Genomic DNA, 20,592 nt, shown 5'->3' with positions numbered 1-20,592 from the left:
AAGGCAGGAGCAGGAAAGGGATGCTTGTCTCAGCAGGAAAGACCCCAGGGCTGGGGGCGAGGGCACAGGGCCTCTGCAGCTTCTCAGCATCTGCACACCGAGGACTCCCCTGGAAAGACACCAAGGACTCGCCCAAGGGCTCCAAGTCCCAGCGCCCCACACCATCCCTAGACAGTCCGCAGGTCCCCGCTCTGCCTCGGTCTTGGGCCCTCAAGCGCCAAAGCTGTGTCCGCCACCGACTGCGCACCAGGCCCACCCTCCAGTCACAGCCCCAGCCCGGGTCAGGGATCAGCCCAAGCGCACGTGTGGCACGCGGACCCTGAGCCCCAGGGCGGTCGGGTGGGCGAGGCGTCCAGCTCCCGATCCTTATACGGCCACCAGGCACGGGGACCCTGGCAGTGAGGTGGGAAACCCTCGGGGACCTGAGTCACCACATCCTGGGAAGCCAGCCATGACCGCGAGCGGGGTCAGAGCTGACCGCACGCACACCAGCTGCCGCGCACTCGGCCGTCCAGCATTGCAAACGCTGAGCCCGCTTCTGCTCCTCCGGTGATAAAGGTTCACAAAGAGCCCGGGACGCAGACCCCAATCACGGCGCCCACAGGAAACACGCAGGATCAGAAGTCGTGAGAAAGGCTCCTTGCAGAATACCAAACTCGCCAAAAATCACCCCAAACATAACTAGCTCCAGCCCATCCAAAAAGGCCACGATATTATTTCATGTTGAAGCGGCTCTTTCAACTTAAAAACTTTGCAGGATCACAAGAAGTTCATGTTAAATACTGTTGGTTAATCCATGGCTACTATTACTAGTCGTTGCCACTGTTCCGGACACGTGGCGACTAGACAACTTGGTGAGCATCCCCGCTGCCCCAGGGCTCAGCCCCTCCCCGGAACACACCATACCTCTCCTGGGAGTTCACCGCGGACGGAGGATGGACCTAACCGACCCCTCCCGGTGGGGCTGCGGGCCACTGCGCAGTCAAGATCACTGCGGGGCGCCAGGACGAACACCTGGGCCCTGCCCACCGAGAGCACAGTTCCAGGAGAGGGACGTGCCCACCGTGTGAGGCACGAGGCCGACGCCACGAGACTGCAGAGACGCAGCAATTCCAGGAACACAGTGGCTCAGGGTTGGAAGTGAGAGTCCGGGCGGGAGGGACTTCCAGCCTCCAATGTGCTCGCCGGGGAAACGGGCTGCTCGGGCCCCCAGAGGGTGAGTGGGGAGCTCTGGGCAGGGCATTCGGGGTGCAGAGAAGGTGCAGCGGGGGAGACAGGGAGGAAGGTCAGGGCCACGGCTGTGGTCCCAGGAAGCCAGTGTCACGAGCGGGAACTCCTCTGCTTGCAATGACAGCATCAAAGGGCTGAGCAGATCAGCCACCTGTGCACTTTCAACCAACGGCAGGAAGCAGGGGTGCCGTCAGGTGTGCCCCACCACAGGTCCAGACAAACATTATGATCACGCTTCTGATCACAAACACGGGCAGGGGCGTCAGTGCTGGCTGGAATGACGTGTCTACAACAGCAGGGACAAGGCACCGTCTCGGGGGTGACACCCCGGCTCAGCAGGTGTGAACCTCACTTCCAAAGCCCAGGTCATCCCCCTGCAGAGCTGCCCGGGACACACCCCCACTGATCAGCACCTGATGGTTCAGAAGCAAAATCAGTTCAACCCACCTCTCCACATGGAAGGCCACACCTCAGGGGACTGGGGTGAGAGACCCAAATTCCGTTGTTTCTACTCACCACTGATGGGTCACATCTACCAAGAGGGCTCTCATGCTTCACACGAGAGGTCACAAGCGCCTGTCTGAACTAGAGGAGACCAAGCTCCTCTTCCTGACATGTGAACCACAGGGAAAGAGCGGAAAATCGTAGCCAGCATCACCCATACCGCAGACTGGGGAAAACTAAGTCCAGCGGGGCAACAGGACAGAAATAACAGAATTTAGGATGTGAAACAGAGATGGAAAAGACTGAAAAGCAGGCACATCAAATAAGACTCTGTAAACACAGTGCAGGCATTTTTCCTGGACTCCAGGAACATCGTGAATTTTGCCTTCAGACAGCACCCACTCGATATTTACCGCAGGCAGGCAGCCTCCTGGTGACAGGGTGAAGCCGGCACCCCACACCGCCAAGCACGGGCTTCCACAGAGCTCGGCAGGGCTACCTCCATCTCCGTCGCCTCCAGGGTGGGTGGGAGTGGAGACTGGGGATCTGGAGCCCTGGACGGGGCCTGAGCCATCCTGGGACCACACGCTTCTGCCCCTCAAGTGACCAGCCAGGACACACACCCTCTCCTAGGCTGGGAGACGGACCCTGTGGACCCTGATTCTGGTTCTAACTCTTGTACCAACAAGAGCCGCGTGGACAGGATGTCCAGGCCATGCCGGGCACCTAACAGGGACACGGTGGCAACAGCCCTGCTGGTGGCGATCCCAGCCCCCATAGTGCCACCCAGGAAGCCAGACACCCAGGGGTTGAGGACTGAAGACACACAGCTACTTCGTGCGAAAGGAGAACCGTAACCTAGGCGACCCCGCTCACGTGCCTCCCACCACCATGCTGTCCTCGGGCAACAGACACACCTGGAGGCTCTGGGCAAATTACAGTGACTCCCCCTATGCCTTGGTTTCCTCTCTGTTAAAATGGGGGGGCAGACCGTTCCCGGCTCTAAAATTCTACGATTCTACCTTGTGTGAAAGAGAGAGATGGAGACAGAGAGACAACGAATCAAGCGTTGGAACTTTGCTAACAAACAAAAGGGTCTGCGTGGTGTCTGCTTAACGACGCTGAGGACCGTGCATCCCACGTGTCTGTCTCAGCGTCAGGAAGAAAATCCGGAATATAATCTCCAGAGTCTCACGCGTTTCACAGCATAATAAGTTCCTTCTGGAAGGTCGGGGATGCAGCGCTGTGTTCCAGCAAATTTGAACGTGCACGCCAGGCACAGACGACCAACGTCTGAAGAACCAGAATGTAGTAAGCACACCTCTAAGGCACTATTCTCATCATAACGCAATCTCCCTGGATAATTCGGAGGCATATCAGGGGACCACGGGGCCAGTGAATAATTACCGTCGTCTCCGTGCGCCTGCTGACGGAGACGCTTCCGGTTACTAAGATGCTGACTAAACCACAGGGCGCTCTGCCGTCGGCTGTCAAGTGCACCTGGATACTTTTCGTAAAGAATCCACTGCACTTTCCTACTGAATAAGAATTTAATAGGAGGGTTTTCAAGTCTCACTTTATTCCCAACTAAGTCAACTCCTCGATGTTCAGGACAGTAGAAAACACTAAGGGTGGTGTCACCCTCACATCTGGCTGAAAGGCATCCGTCTGCCGTTTACGGTCCCTCTTCTGTAATCTGGAATCAACCAGCTCTTCCTTGATCTCCACCTCTGCTGTCCGGATTCTCCTTGTCACCGGTCCCCACCCTGGTGCTGTGCTCCAGCCACTGGCTGGCACATGGCAGAGAGCATCCCAAGCTCTGTGGCCTGGCACCTGCGCCAGCATCACCACGGCCGGGGCACTTCCAGAGTGGCCGACCAGCCTGCGTACGGACATTTATTAGGTATCGCTCAAGATGCCTGTGTGATTAGGAAACTGGGCCCGGCGAGCTGGACTGAACGGTGTCCGAGGAGAGCTGACCGCCTGATTTCACCTGTACCAATTCCGAAGGCTCCTGTTCAGTGGGGGGCCCCGGTACCACGTAGGACTGACACTGCTCAGGATCACAGGGTTTGTAATTGTACAGGGTTGTTCCCAGATGTGCCTGCTGCTTTCCCCCAGTTACACGGATTCTATTTCCCATCCTCTCACTTTATTCATGTTCTCTCCTCCTTGGTCTCCTACCCCTCGTTCTTTGTGGTGTCATTTTTAGCCTCTTGGGCGGTGGTGGGGGGGGGGGAGGCATGGATGAAGCCCTGTGTTAAGATAAAAGTCCTTCCCCATCACTGAGCATCGGAGATGGGAACCAGGCGGGGCTGCAAACAGGTCCCAGCTTCCCTGCTCAGAACATGCTCGCCCTGCACCAGAAGGACGGTGGGGAGAATCCATCCCCTTGGAGCTCCTGCTCGATCGCAAAGTAAACGCTAAGAATAAGCAACAATAAAAGCCTCCCGTCCCAGCAGGCCCAGCAGCCACTGCGAACACCCCTCCCAGGCCCATCTCACACTCCACACTCTGACCTTTGTCCCTGATTCCCCCTAAATCCTGCTTCAATGGGAGGACGTGTAACATTTCCTCCCTAAGCTGTTCTGATGACCGTCCACGGCCTATCAAAAAAAAAAATAATAAGATTGGCCGGTTAACCTTTTGGAGAGCTGCATGACCACAGCCTGACCCGCCGCACACAAACGTGGACTGTCGGTCAGTCTCAAAGCACGTGCTCAACTAACATTTTATATAATCAAAACACTGTGGCTCTTCTTGCAATGACGACAGAAAGAAGATGAGCTCTAACGTCCGAGACTGTGGCCTGGTGGCAGCAAGTGGAGAGATATGAGAAAGTGGAGGCTTTCTGAAATAAATCCATGTCTTCCTTCTAACTGTCTTTTCTTCCCTTGACTATATTTTTAAATTACGAAAACTCTCTCCTTACTTCTTCCAACTACACGCAACACTACGGCGCTTGCTCTAAGAACGTTTTATTCTATTAGGTTGAGCCATAGGGTTTGTCAGTCAAAAACAATAAAACAGGGCTTCCCTGGTGGCGCAGTGGTTGAGAGTCCGCCTGCCGATGCAGGGGACACGGGTTCGTGCCCTGGTCCGGGAAGATCCCACATGCCGCGGAGCGGCTGGGCCCATGAGCCATGGCCGCTGAGCCTGCGCGTCCGGAGCCTGTGCTCCGCAACGGGAGAGGCCACAGCGGTGAGAGGCCCGCGTACCGCCAAAAAAAAAAAAAAGTCAAATATTGCAATTTCAAAACTTGGGGTTTTACTATCAATTAAGTTACAATCAGTATCCAAAGATATAGAGAGAGGGTGGGCTCAACAGACAATACGCTTGATGCGATAGAAATCAGAATAACAAAAAATAGTCAAAACCAAGGATATACTATACAACACAGGGAAACAGCCATTATTCTGTAACAACTTTAAATGAAGTATAATCTATAAAAACACTGAATCACTGTGTCGTACACCTAAAACTAATATAACATTGTAAAACAATTATACTTCAATTAAAAAAATACCCGGGGTAGTCACCTAACTTTTAGCCGAAACAGCATATATGCAGATAAACAGTAGGAATGGGTTCTGCGTCAAGGCAAGGCCCCCAGCACCAGGCAGGGCTTCTCCCAAGGGCACCACGTCTTAGAGTACAGGGACTTGATGCAGAGAGTCCTCTGAGACACAGTCAGCCGGCTTCTACCACTCCTAAGTCATCCTAACGCTTTATAAGCAGAATTGCGCTTTGGCCCGTTGACCCGTCTTCAGTAATAAATTCTGAGCACCATGACCCTGCTTTGTTTGAAAATGTTAATTTTTCTAAATTTCAACTAAATGCCCTTTCAGTGCTCCTCTTAATTAAAAGGATTAATTTTTGTGAACTCCAAAAGGGTCCTTTCTATCAGTGCCACGTCACTTTCTCAATAAAGATTGAAATCTAGCTCCGTAACACATTGTAAATTATTGGATTTTATTCACAACTTTGCTCTTAGACTATTTTAAGTCTGTAATGAGGGCTGCTGGGAGCCGGTCTTACGTGGAAATAAAGGTAATGGGACGATCAGAGCTTTCGAAAGGAGTAGACGCAACACTCGACAAAGACTATTTCATGAAAAAGCAAGTTTCTTTCAATTAACCTGATAATGCAAATGGTCTCTAGATCCAGGAGCGGCATTCAAACCCACGCCTGGACGTCAAAAATCTGTGGGGAAACTATGGCACAATGGGGGATTTACTGGAAGGGGCACAACGATCTGAACTCTAATGTCAACTTTGCTACTAGAAGTAGCGGGATTCATTCCTCTGAGAATGAGTATGCTCTTCCGTCCCTCAATTTCTACATGTTTCCTCTCGTCATTTTAACCGGTCATCCCACCAAGGTTCTGAGAATTTATTAGAGTCACGTCACTGTTTAAAGATCTAAATCATCTTTTAGTGACAAGAAAGGCAAGTATTTTCCAAAGCTGAATGCATTTTTTAACGAGAGCAAGGCTCACTGCAGATCAAAATAGAGGATTCAACGTACCCATTTGCTCTTGCAAAGTAACTGCTTCCAAGGCCTCGCCCATCCCTGCTAACGAGACTGCTCTGTGAGTATTAAATCCATATAACACATCTCTCACCTTACGGGGCATCCATGAAGCAGCGATTTAATGCCAGCTAGAGCACTACAGGCCTGCCACGATATAACGTTTGTGTTTTTAGGAGGAAAGCTACTGTCCTTTGGGGCTACAAAAAGTGACCCGTGCAGACCTACAATGTTCTTCAACATTTTATGCCACTGTCATGCCATAAATTTCTTTTTCTAGTCTCTCAATAAGCTACGATATTCTGTTGTCAACTCGTTACATCCACACCATATATAATCTTGTTATGGAATCACCTGAGATCTCACATTTCTCAAAAAGTTGATTAATACAGAGAAAAGAGATACAATCTCATTAAAAAGTAAATGATAATCTCTAAAATTTAATGAACCTGAGAAGGAACAGAAAGAGTAAATGCCAACTTACAGTGAACGTAATTTGATCTTTCCCACACAGTGACATTAGAAGCACTACTGAATTAGCTTATTACTAACCATTTACCTGCCATCATGATAGATGCGGGCAAGGACAGCTTTTCCAAATATTAAAAATATTTGTCCTCAAAGTAGGAAAACAATCATTGGCAGCTTTAATATTTCCAATGTCCTCCAAAAAGTAGCCATAGTACAACTGGAATGTGACCAGTAAAATCCATAGTTGTCAACATTTTTTAAAAGGAAAAACAAAAATTAATCTTCCAAAATGCCAGCCGGGGGTCACAATTGGGTTCCCCACATCTTACGTGACAAGCTGCTAGAAGAACCCAAAAAAGCTCACAGAACTAGCACCGCATTTGCAGAGAACGGTATATTGCACTGCTCCTTTCCCACAGGTAAACGACTAAGAAACGAAATGCAAGATACGAGCCCCCGCTCGCCGCAACTAGAGAAAGCCCGTGAGCAGCAACGAAGACCCAACGCACCCAAAAATAAATAAATTAATAAAAAAAGGGTGGTGCAGTGGTTAAGAATCCACCTGCCAATGCAGGGGACAGAGATTCAAGCCCTGATCCAGGAAGATCCACATGCCGCGGAGCAACTAAGCCCGTGCGCCACAGCTACTGAGCCTGCGCGCTAGAGCCCGCGAGCCACAACTAGAGAAAGCCCGTGAGCAGCAGCGAAGACCCAACGTAGCCAAAAATAAATTAAAATTATTTTTAAAAACGTGTTATTTTCATTTGCCTACATACACACATGTGCAGATTCAGCATAGACTGATTGCCCTTATAGGAGCAAAGAAACAACTTTTTTCTACACTTTTACTGACTCCACATATACTTAAGTGTATCAGATGCTCACACAAAACGTTGTATAGACCTGGAATAATTAAACTCTGTTCAGGACAACTGGCTAAATCTTTAATAAGGGAAAGATGACATATGTTTGTGGAGTTTTTTAAGACATGCACAGGGGCAGTCTTCCTCACTACAGAATATAAAAAGCCCAGCTGAAGCACTTGCATCGCTATCGCCTCTGACCTGTTTCAGTAAAAGCAACATCCATTAACCAATTTTCAGGGAGAAGAGAAAACCATTCCTGGCTAGACAGAGAAAGTTACAAGTCTGTAACTGAAACATCACCTTACACTTAAAAGAATTACCCAAAACAAAAAAATTATGAAGAAAATATCAAAATGTTTAAAATTTTCTTTTAAAAAATAGGAAAATGATGAAAATAAAGTTGGCCAAGCATCTTTAAATATTTACATAGCTGCAGTTTGGAACGTAATCTGGTTCCAATTAGCCATCTCTAAACCCATAGGGTTACTTGAATCTGAGAAGATTAATTATGACTGCACACAATCCGAAGTTCCTCTTTCACTTGGCTGTCTGGTGCAAGGAGAGGGGCAAGGAAAGCACGTGTGCCCAGCTGACGGCGAGGAAAGAAGGGCACATCTTGGAGGGGGTCCATCACCTGTTCTTTGTTCAGAAATGTCTGATGCCCCAGAGAGACCATCACCTACATAGCCAAAGGTGTGAATTTATGCAAACACTATGGGCAGTCATCAAACGGGAGCCTCAAGTGGAACTGACACTGGGCGCAGACTTCCTGAGTACAAGTCTACCAGAGCCTGGGACGCCTGGGAAAAGGCACCAAGCACAGGGTTACCTGGCTGTAGGGCCACCTACGTAGGAGGCTACCTGAGCACCAAGACTATGTGGGCCTGGGAAACCAGGGAGCCGGGTCACCTGGCGGCAGGGCTAATTGAGCCCAGATTCCCTGACCATGAGATCCTGAGCAAGGGTTAGCTGGACCTGGGTCACCCGGGGACAGGGCTACCTGAGCCTCAACTACCTGGGCATGGCTGATGGGCGAACCAGGACCACCTGGCCTGGGCCACCCGGCAGCGGTCTACTGGGCCTGGACTTCCCCGGCTCAGAGCCATCGGGCACAGAGCTCCCTGAGCCTGGACCACCTGAGCGTGAGCTACCCGGGCAAGGGCTTCCTGGACCTGGGCCACGCAGCTACGGGGCGACCCAAACACAGGGCTACCTGAGCCCAAGCCAGCTCGACGTGGGATACCTGGGCAAAGGCGACCCAGGCACAGGGCTACCGGGACCGGGACCACCCGAGCCCACCTTACCCGCGCCTGGACCACCCAGGCGCACGCGCTCACCTGGTGCAGGGTGGGCCGCCCCCTCCTCTCCGCTCTCGTAGGCGGCCTCGTCGGCCAGGCCGGAGCCCGGGGAGTCGGCGGCGGCGCAGGCCGAGCCGGGGCTGCTGGGCTGCGAGGCCGAGTCGCCCTCGCTGAGCGAGCCGCAGCGGGCGCGGGGCGCGCGGTCCCCGGGGCCGTCGCGGTCACGGTCGCGGCGCGCGCGGCGGTGCACCCGCGAGTGCAACACCATCTGGTGGTACGTGCGGAAGATCTTGCCGCACTCGAAGCACTCCGACGACTTGCCGTGGCCGGCGGGGGCGGCGGCGCGGCGGCTGGGGCGCGCGGCCGGCCGGGGGTCCGGGGGCCCGGGCGCGGGGTCCCCGGGCGCTCCCGCCTTCTTGCGCGGGGGCCCCTGCGCGCCGGGCTCGGGCTCGCGCTTGCGCTTCTCCTGGCTCACCAGGATGAACTCGCGCCGCTCCTTGTCGAAGGCCACGTCCCCAGCCAGCGCCTCGTCCCACGCCGCGTACTTGAGGTACTCGGCCGGCTCGGCCACCCTGCCCCGCGTGGCCAGCTGCCAGGCCTGGTAGCTGTTGACCGGGTCCAGCTCGGCCACGCGCCGCCCGGCCTGCCCGCGGGCGGGCGCGCCGGCCGCCGGACGCAGGTTCAGGCACTGAAGGAAGAGCTGCTGGGAGTCGGCGGGGCCGGGCGCCGGGCCCTCCCCGACCGGGGCCCGCGGCCGGCCGGCCTCCACCCGGCGGTGGATGGCGTTGTGCGCGTTCAAGCTGTCCAGGTTCGTAAACAGGTTCCCGCACTTGGTGCAGACTTCGTAGAGGCTCAGGCCGGCCACAATCCCCTCCTCCTGCACCACGTTGTTGATGGTGGCGATGGGGTCCAGCTCGCCGCGGGGCCTGTTCTTGCTTCCCGCCTTCGGGCCGTGCGCCTTCATGTGGTTTTTCAGGAACCACGGCTCCTTGAATCTCCGGCCGCAGATGTGGCAGCCATGGTCGAAGGAGCCCCTGTGCTTCTTCATGTGTGCCTTCAGGAACCAGGTCTGGCTGAAGGCCTGGCCGCACACCTCGCAGGGGAACTCGCCGGGGGGCAGCTCAGGCTTGCAGTTCTCTGCGAAGGCGTCGCCGCGGGGCCCCTGGGCCGTGATGTGGTCCTTCTCAATGTGGCTGAGCAGGGACTCCTCCCGCAGGGTCACGTAGCTGCACAGCCGGCACTTGAAGGGCTTGTGCGCCTGGTGCACGTGCTGCTCCAGGTCCTTCCTGCGCTCGAACTTGCTCTTGCAGAAGGAGCACTGCCCCGCCCCCGCCGCCTTGGCCTCCTCCGCCGCGCACGCCGCCCCCTCCGCCTCCTTCTTGCTGCTCCTCAGCAGGATCTTGCCGCTGTCCATCTGGGTGGCGCCGTTCAGGATCCTGTTGCAGGCCGAGGTGCTCTTCGTGGGGCTGGCGCAGCCGTCCAGGCCCTCGGACACGCGCGTCTCGCCCGCCTCGGGCTCGTGGCCCTGGATCAGAGTCCCCGTGCGGTGGCCGCGGATGTGGATCTTCAGGTTGCCCTTCTGGGAAGCCCGGTGGTCGCAGTAGGGACACTTGTAGGGCTTCTCGCCTGTATGCTTGCGCATGTGCTGGGACAAGGAGCTCTGGAAGGGGAAGCTCTTGCCGCAGATGCAGCAGCTGTGGCTCAGCGCCTTGTCGCCGTCCGCCTCGGGGCTCCTGCTGGCCCTGGGTGGGCTGGGGCCCCTTCTCAGCTCCGTCTCGGCCTCTCGGGGGCGGTCCATCTCGACGACGAGGGCTCGCCCGGCCGGGGGGGCGGGGCACGGCGCTCGGTCACGTGGGCCTGCGTCTTATCTCTCCATGTTCAGGCGAGCCTCCCGCTTGCCGGCTGCAGAAGTCCGCCTGCCCCGCGGAGGGGCATGTCTTACCTGGAGAGCATGGCAGAGGGCAGCAAGCACCTGGAACAGAAAAGACACGGAGATCTTAGGAACCAGGTTTCCCCGCATAAATAGGGGCCCGGTAACATCCTCGGACCGCGATCTGCACGCTCCTCCTTCAGAAAACCAATCCCGTCCAAATTAAAGGAAGGAAGCACCCACGAAAGTTTAAACAGACGTACGAGCAGCTGCTTCCCTTTAAAAAATCAGTAATTAAACAATGACTGATAATAATTGTGTGCTAAATCATTAAAATAAATCATTGTAAATGACTGCACACTACAATAATTTTTTATCAAAGATATCCAGTGTTTAAGGAAAGACTATGGTGAGGGACTTCGTGGGAGTGTGCGGAACATGGGCGACGGGACAGGAGCGCGTCCGAGAATGAAGGACAGAGACCCAGGCCAGGCGGAGGATGGCAAAACGCGGGGGCACGTGCAGGACACGTGAGCTGCGAGGAGGGCGTTCACAGCCGGAAAAGGCGCTTTACAAATGCATCTTTGTATCTTGGTGAAGCACAGATGATTTAGTGAAAGAGAGGCAACGAAGGACAGGAGCAGAACCCTGCGGTCCTTCCAGAGCTGGGCCTGAGCTGCTGCTCCAGCACCTGGCGGCCCACGGTGGCCGCCCCGACGGACACCACTCCCAGGGGTGTGTGACCACCGGGCCGTTGCCACCACAACATAAAGCCCAAACCCCTCGGCTGGCCTCACTGTGCCCTTCCCGACCTGGTCCTGTCCCTTCTCTCCTGCACTGGCCGCAGGGCCGAGTCCCACCCCAGTGCAGACACCCTCCCGACCCCGGCAGGTCCTCACATGGGAGGCGGGGTCTGAGCCCAGCAGGAGCAGGGGTCACACTGTGGGGTCACTGTCGCTCTTATGCTTATCCACCCTCTGGAGAATGAGGGGCCGGGGCTGCTCCTCCAGACACCTGGGCGCCTCCCTCACCTGTGCACAGGCGAAGGGGAAGTGGACGGGTTTGCCCAGCGCTGTGCCGGGCACGGGTAGGGCCACGATCTGGGCTGCAGGGAAGCCAGCCCAGATGCCTGTAAACGCCAAACAGGCCCAAGACAGTACACACTGACAAGCAGCTATCTCAGGACTTTCCATCTGACTCAGCGATACGGAGAATAAAGCAAACAGTCCAGAAGGGATGTGAGAGGTAGAGTGTCTTTCTGAACTGTATTTTGATGGGTATATTTATGTATAACTGAGTCACTTTGCTGTACAGCAGTGATTAACACAACACTGTAATTCAACTATACTTCAGTGAAAAAATTTTTTTAAAAACAAGCGGGGGTGGGGCATTGGGGAGAACAGCCGCGCACACAGGCCCCTGGGGCCCAGTCTGTTTATCCTTCTTATCTCTAAACAGAAGTAACTGAGTTAATGATTCTGAGGGTCTCCCTCCTGGGGGCTCCAGACTTGCACAGAGAGGCACCCAGATGGACAGATGTTCTTTTTTAAAAAAGCTATAACATGTAGAAAGGAAGCCACATTTTTTACAAAGTTTCAACCTCATGCACACTAAGAACTCATGTTTGAAAAGCAACAAAATGTGAAGAAGCTATGTGTTTCTGGTTGTCAAGCAGACAGTGTACAATGCACATCGTTTATTCAGAGAGGAGGCCAGGCAGCAACGCGTTGTTTGCTCTGGGTGGTCCGACCTGCCGTGTTTTCCCCGGAGCAGACTCAGAGAAGAATGCTGACGGTGGAAGGCAGGGGGCGGGAGGGTGTCACCCAAACATCCCCAGGGGTTCCAATAGATGACACTCTATTCCTCCACTCACCACGAGGGACAGATGCCTTCTGAAAAAACAACACAACTCCTGTTCTCCAAATGCCTCCTCCCAGAGACCCACGCCAGAGGCAGAAATCTCATTTAGATGATGTATTCTCAAACTTCTTTCGAGAAAGCCTCATGCTAGCAAGTTTCCCAGGCACCTAAAGAAACCAACTCAGTCTGAGCAACAAACTCTGGAAAGCAGCAGGAAGCACAGCTGCTCAGATATTCCTTACTCTTTACACCTACGGGTACAGAGCCACTCCCACACCCCAGGAGAGAGAGAGAGAGAAGTGAGACCGGAAACTCCCAGTAAAATAAATAAACAAAATCTCCCCTAAACTTGGATAAACAAATGAGGTGAACAAGAAGGCTTCTTCATGACAATTTAAGCTAATTTGTTTTTTCAAGCTGTTTTGGTCTTAGACGGCCTGCATATTATTCATGATGATTTTATAAGACAAATGATTTGCATGCATCCCGGGCCATCCCAGGGCTTATTTCAGTCCCCCAAATGTTGAAGTTGATATATAAAAATATAAATGAAACATACTATTTACATTTAACGTAGTGACCTCATCTGGGTACAAAAATCTGCCGAGTTTAAAGAACCGTCTAGAATACATTTACAGAGGAAAAAACAACTACAACACCAGAAATTGGTGTCTCTTAAGTAATGTGACAGACTTCACTGGACCACTAACTTGGTTCATAAAGGATGTTAAATGTCAGAACTTCTCCAGTTCACGGGAATTAAACATCCGAAACCCCGCCAGGAAGACAAGATTCCGGGAGCATGAATGCTCAGCTAGCTAAGGTTCATAAAAGGCAACCTACAAATTGCTCCTGGAAATAAAATGAAATTGTCAAGAGAGAAGAGTTGTTCAAATCACAAAACCGCAGGCACTCTGTGTGGGTTTCCCTTCCTTCTCTGCTACTCTCCCTGCCATGTGGTGTGCTGCTGGGAGCCGTAGAAAGTTAAGGGCTCTGGAAGCCAAGAAGCTGCGCTGGGGATCCGCACAGAGACCCCACCTGCGTGCCGTCCAGGTGTGGCGCAGAGCCCAGCCCGGGAGTCCCGTCCCCCTTTTGCCAGCGTGTGAATTTCAGAAGGTGTCCTTCACACCCAGGCGTGCCCTCACCTGTCAGGTGCCGAGAGTCAGGAAAGGACATGAGGGAGCCGTGTGACACCAAAACCCCTTGCAAGGCACCTCCTCCGAGTGCCACTCAGACCCCAGTCACAGTGCAGAGCGAACAGTCCACGGACAATAAAACACCTGCCCAACGGGGCCTCGCTTCTACTACCAGGTAGCAGCCCGGCTGAACGAGGCCAGAGCAAAGTGCAAAGAGGATCAGATGTGAGCACAGCCCCCCTTCTTCCCGTGGGGGACCTCAGTCTCTTCTGCACATTTAAAAAGGCTTAGCGCTGCCATCTTTGCTACCAGAGAAATCCACATCCCATATCCTCATGACAGCCTTGATGTGTAAAATTTCTGATTCCCCAACACCCCCAAACCCCCAGCCAAAGCCTAGACACTTCCCCTCAAGAAACCCAAACACTAGAGAATATACTTTTCATTTCTTATTCGGGCTTCCTGCAAAACTTGCTTAAAAGTTCACAAAGGCAGCAGAGCCCTGCAATTTACAGGAAAATTCTCAAGCAACGGCCTTCAGGGTGCCCACGAATCAGCACAACCAGCTCTTCTTTCTCTTTTTTTCTCCGCTTCTCTGCCCACCCCCATCTTTCAACACTGAGCTCTGCTGTCAATCTCTGTGAGGATGACAGGAGATGTCTTTTTAAAGAACTTAAAAATATTTGGAGGGGGAAAATGGAACAATACCATAAGGGTAATGACCACTTAAACTCAAAACACCATTATCTTAAGGAAATCATAACATCAACACAACCGGCTCCACTTGAAAGAGGCCACTAAGTGGCCCCCTTCCTGAAGCCCACAGTCGACTGGCAAAGTTTCTTGCAAACCTTTAGAGAAACAGTCAAAAAGGAATTCCCCACAACTGGCTTTCCTTAGTCAGTGGCCAAATCAACAGATCTTCGTGATCATTCTTTTCAGCTGCAGACAAAAATTCTTTTCCCCAAAAGAACAAGGATGGTGTCCTCAGAACTTCCAATGTGAAAATGCAGCAGGGCAGCCGCCCCAGTTAGAAGACTTAGGGGAACCTTATTAGCCCCATAACCCACAGCACTGACTCTGCTATCCTTCAAAAAAAAAAAAAAAGCCCACCAGCCTCTGTGAGCCAGGGGGATCTCAGACGGTTTGTCAACATCGATTGGGGTCTCTGGTGGCGAGAGGTGGTCATCCAAACACTGCCCCGCGATAAAGTGTCACACTACCTGGTTTGAGCCAAATACATTCCGGTACCGAGCTGTCCCCATTTTATTCTCACAGGCAGACGCACGTCGAGTGAGACTTGGTGTTCCAACTTCTCCTGAAACACGTTAACCTAAAGATAACTAGCCTTACAAAACGTGTAAGTAAATGCTAGCGTTTTACTTAGACCAGAGCGACTAAGGAAAGTCTTCTGGCAACACAAATATTAGGAAGTAGAGGGGAGAGAAAATCCACACGTGTGTTTCAGCTGGCATACGACCCATGTGTATACACACATAGAGCACAGCCCCATTTGAATCATATCTTGCCCATAATGAACCACAGTTTTGTTGTTATTATATTACAAACTTTTTCCAAGGCTGTAATTGGGAACTTGCCAGACAAGCCTGTAATTTAATTGTTTAGGCATAAAAATGGCTTGCGGATTAGGGTTTTAAAATAGATTTCCAATGCATCTCTCCCTGTGTGTGTGTGTGTGTGTGTGTGTGTGTGTCTCACAGGGACGTGACAAACAGTTTGAAGCTACTTTTGTAAAATGCCTTCCATAATTTTGGAAATAAGTTTCTTTTTGAAAAATTTAGGTAATTTCATATTACATAAATATTTATATATATTGCCTATATCATTTTACGATAACAATTATAACAACAGGAAGAAGTAAAATGTTTATTACAGAAAATATAAATCCGCATTCATAACATAAAATGCATTATCATGGAGATGGGGGAGGGGTTTAAGAGGGCAAAATATAAACTTTTTGAAAATAAAATATGCAGCTAAACTTTAAGACATCAACACGTGAGGGCATAAATAAATAAAGCACCAGGTCTAAATGCATATATGGAAGGGCACTGCCATACCTAGAGAGATGCTTCCTTTTTGATTCTTTGTTTTCATGCCTGCACAGCACAAATGAAAAAAGTTGACTTTCTCAAGACTGCTGACACTCACTGGATTTGGGATACATTTAATCTGTGGGTAAAGGTTTCAACAAATAAATCACTTCTGTAAGTGAGGACCTGGGAACTGAGTCTTGGACCTAACAGAAGGCAGAAAAGTCACTTCCTGCAGCATCCCTGGTGACCTTGTGAAACAGCTCCAAGGACCCGGTTAACTCCACCTGCCGACAGTAACTCCTTTCAGAACAAGCCCTGCAGGGCTGGGATCCAGGACACACACCAGAAGGAAAAGCCCTGTGACGAAGCTGTCAGATCTGTAAGAACCCACGTGGGACCACAGTCCATCATTGTCCCGCATGCCCTCCCGTGACGGCTCCCACGGTGGAAGCCCCAGGGCACGGTCGTGGGGCGAGTTAACGAGGGTTTCATCACAATCTCTGAGAGCTACTGGACGCCAGGCCACTCATGAGGCCTAAGGGCTCGGATAACTAAGCAACAGTCTTGGCTTCGAGGGACCCAGGCGTCAGAAAGAAACACGTAACCACGCAGAGGACAGCAGCAGAGCACGGAGGGAAGCGATGACCTGCCCTGGCCAAGGGTGGCCGGGTCTCCCCAGGGAAACCCAGGTGGGTGTGGGCCCAACTAGCCTTTAGAGCAACCCCCAGCCCTTTCACCCACACCCAGGGGTAACCCCATCATCCTGTGGGCTGGACCTCCAATTCACACTTGAATCCACACGCTCCCCTTCATCTCAAACCAAGATCATCTTCCCAAATGCAGAGCTGGGCGACCTCTTTGAGGCTTCAACCTTTCAGAGGCTTTGCACACCCTGAAGATGAGGCCCGAACTCCTCCGAGGGGGCTTCTAAGGCCCTGAACCCCTGTACTGCTGGGGTCCCTGGGCCCCCAGCCAATGGCTGTGCACCTGCCCCGCACCCCAGCTGGATGTGCGTTCACTCCCACCTTGGAACCCTCAGGTATGCGGGTCCCACCCGCCGTCCACCTTCTCAGGTGTGGCCTTTCTAAGAGACCCTTCCTGACCCCCTTCGCCCTGTGACCGGGTCAGGCACGGTCCCCATGCCCCAGCCTTGGCCCTATCCCAGCTCATGCCTGGACATGCTTCTATTACCGCTTCTTTAACTGGTCACTCGTGTGTGAGGCATCCTACTCTGTGAAGGCAGACCCACCAAGTACCACTGAGTCCTGACACCAGCGCAGGGCCAAGCAGGGAGCGGCACCATGAGAGGTGGTCCAGACCGTGAGCTCCGAGGTCAGGCTACCCGAGATCCAAACTCGGTTCTGCCACTCCCTAGGATCAGCTGTGTGACTGGGAGCAAGTGTCTCAACCTCTCAGTTTCCCAGTCCATTTCTTCATTTTAAAAATGTAAATGATGGGACCTCCCTGGTGGCGCAGTGTTTGAGAGTCCGCCTGCCGATGCAGGGGTCGTGGGTCCGTGCCCCGGTCCGGGAGGATCCCACGTGCCGCGGAGCGGCTGGGCCCGTGAGCCATGGCCGCTGAGCCTGCGCGTCCGGAGCCTGTGCTCCACAACGGGAGAGGCCACAGCAGTGAGAAGGCCGCGTACCACAAAAAATAATATTAAATTAAAAAAAATAAAATGTAAATGATGGTAATGAGAACTATATTACAGTATTTTTGTGAGATTTAAAGTAATGCATGCAAGGTGCAATGTTGAGCACACAGCAAATGGCCAATATATGGTAGGTATTTTTATAAATTAATAATTGCTAAATAAATGAATGAGATGTCAGTGCAGTACCCAAAGATACCTAGTCACTCGCAGTGACACTGTTTGGTTTAATAAACTCAAAAGGAGGAAATAAGAGTTTAGGAAGCTATGTTAGAAATGGCTAAATAGTAACCCGTATGTATTCACTGGGCCCTAAAGGTTCACCACAGAAGTTGTCTAATACAATGACAAAGTATTCCACGAACAGCACACAAGTTCAAACCTGTCCCAGCTCAAGACTCCATACAAAGTCAGCTTTAATATAGACTGGGTATTAGACCATATTTGAGAATTACTATTACTTTCGTTAGGTCTGTAACACAGGAGACTTTCTTAGTTTTTGGAGATGTGTAATGAAATATTTTAGAGGTGGTTTACAAAAGAGAGAAGAAGGCAGATATATCATAATGCTAACAACTGCTAGGGCTAGATGGTGGGTGTATAGACGTTCATTAGTTACTCTTTCCATTTTTATGGGTTTGGAATGTTTTTCACAGAAGTTAAAAAATAACTCCCACTTGCAATTCCAGTAAGTAGCACGATGGGAAGCAGAGCTGCTCTGGGGCAGCCCGGTTGGCCCTCCCCCATCCCCATCCCTCCCCTCCCCTCCCCCTCTCCAGGCCCCCAGGAAGCTCAAAAGTCTCTAAGGAATGCACTTTGGGAAAATTACCTTTTGTTAAATTCTAGTATTTGAAAGTCAAAGAAAGAAAAATCATCTGAATAATATGAAAAGGTCCACATGAAAGCAGTATTTTAAGAGGTTGCTTGCTGGTGTTTCAGAGGCTTGCCCCGGGGACATTCAAGGGATCTCCCCAGAGCTCCATGGGGCCCAGCCTTGGTGCAGACAGTGCAAAGTCAGCCATCACAGCCAAAATGAAGCAGCCATGAAGACGTGGGTGCTCGGGGAGATCCCCCCATCGCGTCCCAGGGCAAAACTCCAGTAAGGCTGCCGGCGGCGTTTATCTTCCCCAGTTTAAACGATCATTTTCTGACCAACTAAATGTGGCGTTGTCAGGGGGAAAAGGTAGCATCCTGTATTTTTACACAGTAAGCATCGCTCTGACTGTACAGGAAATCTTGGCATTTTCTGCTCTGTAGAGTAAACCAACACAAAGCAAAAGCCAAACGGTTTTGTACTGATTCCCTCAAAACCATCGAATTCAGTTCTGTCGAAGTCATATCCTGGAAAGGGAATCAGAAGGCTGATTTTTTTTGAAATAACCTCTAATATTTAGAGTAATCTGCATAACAAAACAACTGTGCAAGTTTCTTTAAAGGCACCCAGATGAGACTGCAGACCTCAGCGGGGCACGAGGGGCTGCAGGAAAGCTGGAAGGGGCGTTTCCCACACTGGGTCTGCTGCCCTTCTGTCGACAGAAGCAAAGCCTGATGCGCGTGCTGTTTGTCAAATATGTCTCTTCAATTCTAGCTCATTAATTAACCACGTCACGATACTAAGAGATAGTTCGGCTTCCCTGACGCCCTGTGGTCTCTCTCCTTCTCTCTCCCTTGGTCACCGGGGGAGAGGGGGGCTTCCGGGAGTCAGAGGGATGGGAGCTGAGCTGAGCCCACAGGGGGGCCACTGTCCCGGGTGGGGGGGAAACAGGAGAATTCGGGAAATGTGGGGAATCGGTGCTGTGGGGAAGACGCCCTTACAAAGAAAACAGCTCAGGGCAGGCGGAAGGCGCAAGATATTTACAGGATATTCTGGCCCCAGAAGGCAGGTCATAAAATTTAAGAAGTGACCTCCTGAGGGCGGCCGTGAGGCAGTGAGGCTGCAGGGCCCGTGGGTGCTGCCGTCAGTTTCACATACTGCCCTGTCTGTCCTCCAGCAGACAATGCAACGGGCCTTCCCAGTGACACTGTGGTCTTATGAGCCATGAATTAAAATGCACCATTAACATCCTGCACAAGCTTATCTACTGCGGAGACAAAAAGCCCATTCTGTGAACAAATGGGGAGAAATTCCACAACAATGAGGAGTTCCTCTCCCCACTCGCCAATCTGCCCCAGATTAACAGTCCCAGGCTTATAGTCCCCAGACGGGGTCCGAGCCGCCCCATGAAGTGGTGCATTCACTGCCTGGAGAGCCAGGGCGCTGATGGCAGCGCCAATCAATAATCCATTATCGCGCAGACCCCGTTTCCATCTCATAAGGAGAAACGAACGCGAGCGACCAGAATCGCAACGTTCACGGGGGAGTCCGCCCCGCCTCCCTCGCTTGGGCAGAAGGACACAAACCCGCTGTCCCAGAGTATGGGGGAAGCTCAAGTGGACCCGGCAGACCTGTTTCCCAGCAGCCGGAGAACAGTGTGCTTGGACTTTTCTGCCAGAAGCACTCATTTTAAAGGTAAGCCTCAAAAAGGCTTCGTTCAGGACACAAGGTGATGTGAACAAAGCACGGACACAGTGGTGACAAACGTCCATCTTCCGAAACAAAGGTTTCCTTTCAATCATTTAGCCCCCCAGATAAATCAATGCGAGTGCCAACATGAGTCCCCAAATGTAACTAGCCGTCCATGATAAGGGTTTATTGCGCAAACTCCGCGATCATTTAAAAGCAAGACTCGCTTCCATTCTGTGCCTCAGACCACAGCTTTGGAATCATTGCTCCGTACATAGCAGACATGCAGAGAGGACCTAACCGTTATTCCACAAGTTGGTTATCTTTGATGAAGTTGTTTACCACAATGTGTCAAAAACCCAGTAAATTCCTGGTTGAGCAGAGAGAGAGGCCATCTTCAGCTCCAGAGAGAAGAACGTTTCCTCACGGTATAAATAGTAACCCGTATGTATTCACTGGGCAGTATACCGAGATACTTGCTCAAGAAAATATAAATTAACGTTAATATATAAGCTGCCCACACGTCCTTACTAAAATACAAAAACTCGTAGTCAAATCCGACCTTACAGGGGAACAAGGAAAGCAGATGCATACACAACTAGAATTCCTGATCACATTCAGAAAAGGCCAAGAATAAACGGGGGGGGGCGTGCGATTCCATATCCTGGAAAACCCA

At 51.8% G+C, this 20,592-nt stretch overlaps 1 protein-coding gene across 7 annotated transcripts in view; it reads right to left on the bottom strand.

Moving 5' to 3' along the window:
- The window catches only part of ZNF516 (zinc finger protein 516), a 114,307-nt gene that overhangs the window by 56,976 nt on the left and 36,739 nt on the right, over positions 1 to 20,592 (bottom strand). For all 7 annotated transcript variants that reach the window (XM_067698819.1, XM_067698818.1, XM_067698816.1 and 4 more), the window contains one exon: positions 8,879 to 10,811. In XM_067698819.1, coding sequence (XP_067554920.1) covers positions 8,879 to 10,637 — 1,759 coding nt within the window. In that variant the 5' untranslated portion in view covers positions 10,638 to 10,811. The remainder of the gene's footprint in view (positions 1 to 8,878; positions 10,812 to 20,592) is intronic.

The sequence above is a fragment of the Pseudorca crassidens genome, chromosome 12 (genome assembly GCF_039906515.1).
Source record: "Pseudorca crassidens isolate mPseCra1 chromosome 12, mPseCra1.hap1, whole genome shotgun sequence".
Classification (NCBI taxonomy): Eukaryota; Metazoa; Chordata; class Mammalia; order Artiodactyla; family Delphinidae; genus Pseudorca; species Pseudorca crassidens.
Note: the sequence above shows the minus strand (reverse complement) of the source record. Positions and strands in the feature narration are given on the sequence as shown.